At 30.2% G+C, this 6614-nt stretch overlaps 1 protein-coding gene across 3 annotated transcripts; it reads right to left on the minus strand.

Moving 5' to 3' along the window:
* Positions 1-96: 96 nt before the first annotated feature.
* LOC108454640 (RNA polymerase II transcriptional coactivator KIWI-like) lies at positions 97-5396 on the minus strand. 3 transcript variants are annotated; one of them, XR_001866750.2, is made up of 7 exons: positions 5150-5396; positions 4875-4980; positions 2612-2634; positions 2074-2177; positions 1326-1407; positions 1145-1238; positions 97-562 (listed from the first exon to the last, which is right to left on the minus strand). XR_001866750.2 is itself a non-coding variant. In XM_017753168.2 (4 exons), exons 1-4 carry the CDS (start codon positions 5285-5287, stop codon positions 2118-2120), a joined length of 327 nt encoding a protein of 108 aa, XP_017608657.1. In that variant the 5' UTR covers positions 5288-5394; the 3' UTR covers positions 1807-2117. The 3 variants fall into 3 exon arrangements, 1 of the variants encoding a protein (XP_017608657.1); XR_001866749.2 differs by lacking the exon at positions 97-562 and having other exon boundaries at positions 939-1238; XM_017753168.2 differs by lacking the exons at positions 97-562; positions 1145-1238; positions 1326-1407 and having other exon boundaries at positions 1807-2177; positions 5150-5394.
* Positions 5397-6614: the final 1218 nt, after the last annotated feature.

The raw sequence follows: 6614 nt of genomic DNA on the forward strand, positions 1-6614 counted from the left end.
TATTCTATTGATTTTCGTTTCTAATAAAATTTGTATATGATGAGATACATCTCACAAATAAATTCAATTAATTAATCAAAGGAACAAATGATACAATTTGATTGGTGTCCTGTCAACTGTTCTTGAGATAAAATAGAAACTTTTATTGAAAGTAAAGCAGCAATCGCATGAAACATCACCATAGAAAAAGGAGGGTATTCCTTCTTCAAGGGTCTGGATCACATTATACTTTTTCTTTTTAATTAAAAAATAAATTAATTAATTTTTATAAGTTACAGTTAAAAACTGCTGTAGCTAAATAAAAATTGATAAAATTTTCAAAAAAAAAAACTAATTTCCTCTTAGCAGGAATTGATAAGCTAAACCATCCACACCTGATGGGCTACCTCATTAGCTTTGCCTTGAATTTTACTTATTGAGAAATTGCAATGGTGGTGGACTCCCATGCAGTTGAGTTGTGGCTAACATAACTGCTCTGGTACTCATGCAGGAGTTTGTATTACTCATTCCCTCCCAAAGCTCACCTCTTGATAGCTTTTTATCCAACCTGGTCTCATTATCCCTACCATTTCATAAATCCATAATGTCAAACTTAGCCCCTCAAAGTTTACATTTTGTCAATTTAATTTTTTTTATCTAAATTTGATTCTGAATCTTTTAAAAAAAATATCAAATCGCTTTTCTAATGAAAATGCTAATTAAAACATTAAATTTTAACAATTTTGACGTGACAATCTACATAACAAATTATCGGTTCACCTATATTTCATGCTGATATGAAATTATTTATATTATATATCACGTCAATAAATAATTTTAAAATTTTAAAATATTAGAAAATTTTCAAAATGAAAAACATGTGAATTGCCATGTAGATTGTCATATTTAAAATTTTAATATTTTAATCGGTATTTCTATTAAAAAACCAACAATGACTCTTCTTGAAAAATTGATAGTCAAATTCAACTCTTTGTAAAAAGTAGAATGCCAAAATGACAAAAAAGTGTAGACATTGAGAGCTAAATTAAACATTATGTCGTCCATAAACCCTATATTAACATTAGAAACTTATCAAAAGCTTCTCTTTCCAGCTTCTTTGCTGCCATTTCAACCCAGTCAACTGCATTAAGCATATTACTCTCACCTGGAACACTGCTCTTGAAAGTGGACAGTCCCTTATTGTATGTAAACCAGTCTCATCATCGTTTCCGAACCTTCTTCATTGCCTGTTGGTAATCCTGTATCCAAGGCAATCTTATTTTTAATGATCTTTATTGAAAACCTAGATATCTAGTGCTGGTAATCCTGCATCCAAGGAAACTTACAACATTCTCGTCCGATATCTAGTTCTGGTACAAAACATCATGTCACAGCCATTCACCTCCATCTTCATCTACATCTATACCACTAGTATTTCCATAAAAAAGGAAGAAACCAGTAAAGAAAATATCAGAAAATGACTTCTTTTTGGTAAAAGTATATGTAGGCCCATGTACTAGAAGCCGGATTGCATTTTGACCCTTATATTAAAAAAAAATTAATCTCTATATATTAGATCAAAAAGCAAACTGGTTTTTTTATTAAAAATTTTATCCATTTTTACTATTAAAAACTAGTATACATGACATGTCACGTGGCACTGTCTGATCCACGCCAATTTTTAGCCAATTTTTAACAATACAAAAGGATGAAATTTTTAAAAGTTACTCTTTAATACTAATTTGCCCATTTTTTTGAATAGGAAGGCAAAATGAAATCTGACTCCTAGTACAAGAACTTGTACTTTTAACCACTAATAGCATCAAATTTGCTGGAAATGTTCAACTGACAACTATAGATGCCTATATTCTCCATTTACTTGATCATGTTAATATCATCCAACATCAAGATACAACAGATATTAGTCTAAAGCTAAAGCTACACAACTAAATACACAAATAGGAGGTCCACCTAATGAAATCTTTAAGTTCAGCAACATCAAAAACAAGTCAAAATAGACTATAGTCAAAATCAAAACCTCCACCTCCAGCAACTTCATTTTTCCAGCATAAAGAAAAAGAAGTCTTAACACACCTTAGACTCCCATCATCTTCTGAACAGGGTATACTGTCTACTTCCTAAGAGCTCTCAGCGAGTGCCTTGTCAATTTCCTCTGCATGATCCCGTAGAATATTCCACTGAACCAAAAGAAAATCAAATAAGTGAAATGTCTCAACAATTATTGTAAGAGGTAAAAGTACCTATGGGATCCTTGTATGAAGTTAGTCCCTCTATTATTAAATGGATTAATTAAGTCTCTATACTATTAAAAGAATCAAATAATGTTAACATTTATTGTTTAAAAATATCATTTACTGTTTAACAGAGCTAATATTTTTAAAGCTTTTATGGTTTTATAAATGAAATATTTTGTTTGGAATTCAACTGCAATTGAATAAAATCATTTTCAAAATATATTTCTATACAACAAATGTTAACTCTGTTACAATTCGAACTTATTTGATTCATTTTAATAATATAGGGACTGAATTGATCATTTTAATAATAGAATGACTAGTTTGATACAGTCCCTAGAATACAAAGATAAAGCATAAACTTTTGTAGTTCATACCTGATCCTGACTTAGTGCAATACCTAGAAGGAGCATAAGATGATATTAGTTCATAAATATTGACAATGAAAAAGGAAAAAGAAAATGGGAAAGATAGTTACTAACTATAAGCTTCAGAAACTGAACTCTTCAAATGCTTTTAATCATCACATGGCAACCCACATGGCAATCCACATGTATTTTCATACTTATATGACACTATTTGTCTTATATACCATGACAACAAATAATTTTAAAAAGATTAAAATAAAAATATTTAAAATTCAAAAAAAAATAAAGTTCATAAAAATTCAAAAAGATTAGCATGAAGTACATGTGAATTGTCATTCAAGCAACTGTGTTTAAAAGTTAACATTTTAGTTAGTATTTTCATTTTAAAACAACAATTTAACCTTTTCTGAAAGGTTGATGGTCAAATTTGACTTTTTTTAAAAGGTAGAGGGTTAAATTTAACTCAAAAAAAGAATAAAGGTTAAATTGGAAAAAATGTAAAAATTGAAGGGTAAATTTGGCATTATGCCAAAATTCCTCAACAATCAATAACTTCTAAAAATAAGGTTTTCTCCTTATAAAGTATACAATAACGGATATTCCCAACTTTAACAGGTCTGTTTATGTTGGTTGAAATAAACAATAGGGAAACAAACTCAATAACCAAATTAATATTAAGAAAACAGGTATATTAATCTCAACACAGAATAACAAGTGTAATTTGGGAAATGCAGTGCCGGCAGGAGCACACATTGGTACCAAGTCATAAAGCAAATCAACTATAATGCCTCCTGCCACTTTGGGTCATGCTTATTCAATCAAACACACACCTTTTCTGCCTAGGCAAACTCCTTTTTAAGGTAAGGCTTAAAAGGTCCCTATGTGCCACTCTACTTTCTTTTATTATAGCTTTTCTTCTAGTATTGAAAAAATAACAATGGTAAATCTCCTGAACATAAAACAAAATCTTCATGCACAAGTCTTTTAAAGATAGAAGTGACGGATACATGAACTTTAACTGATGACGAAATTTAATAGATCAAATATTTAAAACTAAAAAGAACTCCAATTATATAAGCAACAAATACAAGACAATAAGCAATGAATAACAAACCGAATAACGAAAGAAGAGTACTCTCACAAACTAAGTCAACCTGCGGTAAAGGTACCATGGAGGCCCTTGTATTAGGAATCAGATTGCATTTTGCTCTCTCCATTGAAAAAAAGAGCAAAATAGTCACTGTACGTTAGATCAAAAACAAATTGATCTTTCTATTAAAACTTCATCCATTTCTGTTGTTAAAAATTGGTCCCTAAACACCAGCATGAGGTACGTATGGCATGTCAGGTATAACTATCTGGTTATTCTGTCAACTACGCCAATTTCTAACGGTACAAATTGAAGAAATTTTTAACAAAAAGGAGTAATTTGCTCTTCGATTTAACATATGGGGACCAATTTACCCATTCTTTTAGAGAAGACAAAATGCAATTTGACTCCTAGTATAGGGGCTTCCATGGTACTTTTACCATCAATTGGCAGTAGTAGAAAGGACCAACCTAAAAGAAAGTCACATACCCAATTTAATAACGCTACTTAACCTTCACATTTAGATTCAACATGTTACTGAAAAAAAAAAGACCTATACTTAATAAAATAAGGATATATAATTTAGCCCATGAACTTGTCTGTTTGTACCTAGTTGGCCCTAAATTTTTTTTAACCTAGTTGATCTCTTAACTTGTATTTCGTCAACCAGGTTCATACATTTGCACTAACATCATTAGTTGTGCTGACATGACACTACTAACCAATCCAATAGTGCCACATAGTAGCCTCCAAGTGTGCCATGTGGCAAACATGAATTTAAAAATAAAAATATATAAATTATGTTTGCCACATGACGTTCTGAGAAGCTGCCATGTGGCACCATCAGATTGGTTAAAAGTGTCACGTCAACACAAACTAACAAACTAATGGTGTTAGTGGTGGAGGGACCAACCTAGTTGACCAAATACAAGTTCAGCAACCTACTAGGTATAAATGGACAAGTTCAGGGGCTAAATTGTATTTATCCCATGAAATAAACATGTTTGCAAGGTCCTAAATACAGCAAAATAACACAAATATTGGAACTTTCTAAGTTAAGACACCTTTGTTAATATATTCAGATTGGTTAAGTAAATCAAACTTCAAACCTGAGAGAGAGAAAAAAAGCAACCTTGAAATTATAATCTTTGGAAATAAAATTTTTTAAAAAAAAAAAAGAACCTTTTTTGCCGGGCAATTGCTTGCCATCCCTGACATAGAATTCACGAATATCAACCCAAATTCTGCCATTCCAGTTCCTTACTGAAACTCTTCTATTCTTGGATATCTGCAGTCAAAAAGGGGGGAAAAGAATTCCACATTTCATTAATTTTGTTCAATATACAATTTTAAAAAAAACCCTCCAAATACAAAACCCTAGAATCGCATACGTTCGAAAAAAAGGCATCAAATATATAATATAAAGGGAGAATTAACGAGAGAATGTTGAGAGTGACCTCGCAGACAACGATGTCGTCGGAATCATCAGAGCCATCGGCGGCAGAAATCTTAGAAGCTTTGTTGGGAGGCGCGTGGCCATCAGTCTCGTCAGAAGCATGATCCATTCCGTCCTTTCTCTTCCCTCTAAACGACATCTCTCCAACTCGCTTTCTTCTTCAAAAAGTGCACCCTTTTTTCTTAATGGTTTTCTGATAATTTTGGCATTTAAACTTGCAGACGATTCCAAGCAGACAAACAGTTCAGTGTCTTTATTTTGCTTTGGCTTAATATATCTTTTGGTGCCTGAACTTGTCATTTTTTTCTTAATTTGATATCTAAAATATTGTCTCAATTTAGTACCTAAACTTGATGCTTTTTCCTAATTTAGTACTTAAGCTTTTTTTATTTCAATTTAATACCTAAACTTGACACTTTTCTTAATTTAATACCTAAACTTGTTTTACGTTTAATTTCGTATCTAACCTTATTAAACGTTATACAAATAACCCAAAACACTAACGATATTAAAAAATTTGTTTTATGCTACAAAAATATCATTAGTATTAGAGGAAATTTGTGTTAAAATATATGCATTGAGTTATATTTAACGAATTAATATTGAATAAAAAACAAGAATTTTAAAACCCAAAATAAGAAATTTTATTATTTTAAGTTAATAAATTAAACTAAAAGTAATTAGACATTTGAAATACAAAAAGAAAATATCATATATTCAATAACATGTTGATCATACATTAATTATTTTTACTACTTCATAAAAAATAACATTGTTAATATATTGGAGTTATCGGTATAACATTCAACAACTTTCGGTACTAAATGGGACAAAAAGAGATTAGATACCAAATTAAGACAAAGAGTCAAAGTTCATGTACTAAATTAGGCCCAAATTAAAAAACTTGTTAAGTTCAAGTACTAAAATATAAAAAAAATATCAAGTCCAAGTTCCAAATTGAACCAAAAAAAGTTAAGCACCAAATTAGAAAAAAGTGTCAAGTTTAGATACTAATATTGTGTTAAGTCGTTGCTCAATAAACTTTTTTGTTTCTAGTACTGAATTAAAGTGTCAAGTTTAGTAGTCAAATTAGACCCAAAAAAGCTTAAGTACAGATTAAAGAAAAGGACAAGTCAAAATACCAAATGTTATATTAAACCTAATTTTACTAAAGCTTCGAAAATAAATTTCATTTAAACTTTTAAATGAAATTCAATTTAGTCATTTAACACAACTCTAAAACTAAATTAAAAATTAATTTAATTCTAAAGCTAGATTAAAATGTTGATTAAGCTCAAAGAATTTATGCAAACCCCTACACAATAAAATGTTGATTCAGCTCAAAGAACTTATGCAATCCCCTACTCAATAAAGCCAAGACCCTAACACGCTCCCGAACAAAATTAAGTGTGTACACATCTTATATAATACAATATTCTAAAATTATTAAACAAAACAATTATTAG

Source organism: Gossypium arboreum, chromosome 9 (genome assembly GCF_025698485.1).
Source record: "Gossypium arboreum isolate Shixiya-1 chromosome 9, ASM2569848v2, whole genome shotgun sequence".
Taxonomy (NCBI): domain Eukaryota; kingdom Viridiplantae; phylum Streptophyta; class Magnoliopsida; order Malvales; family Malvaceae; genus Gossypium; species Gossypium arboreum.

Excerpts from the sequence above, each read along its gene's own strand:
- LOC108454640 (XM_017753168.2), bottom strand. The coding sequence starts at position 5,287 with ATGTCGTTTAGAGGGAAGAGAAAGGACGGAATGGATCATGCTTCTGAC. Across the intron at positions 2,635-4,874 it reads GCAATTGCCCGGCAAAAAAG|GTATTGCACTAAGTCAGGAT; the intron begins GTTCTTTTTTTT and ends TGCTCCTTCTAG. Across the intron at positions 2,178-2,611 it reads TTGCACTAAGTCAGGATCAG|TGGAATATTCTACGGGATCA; the intron begins GTATGAACTACA and ends CTTTTGGTTCAG.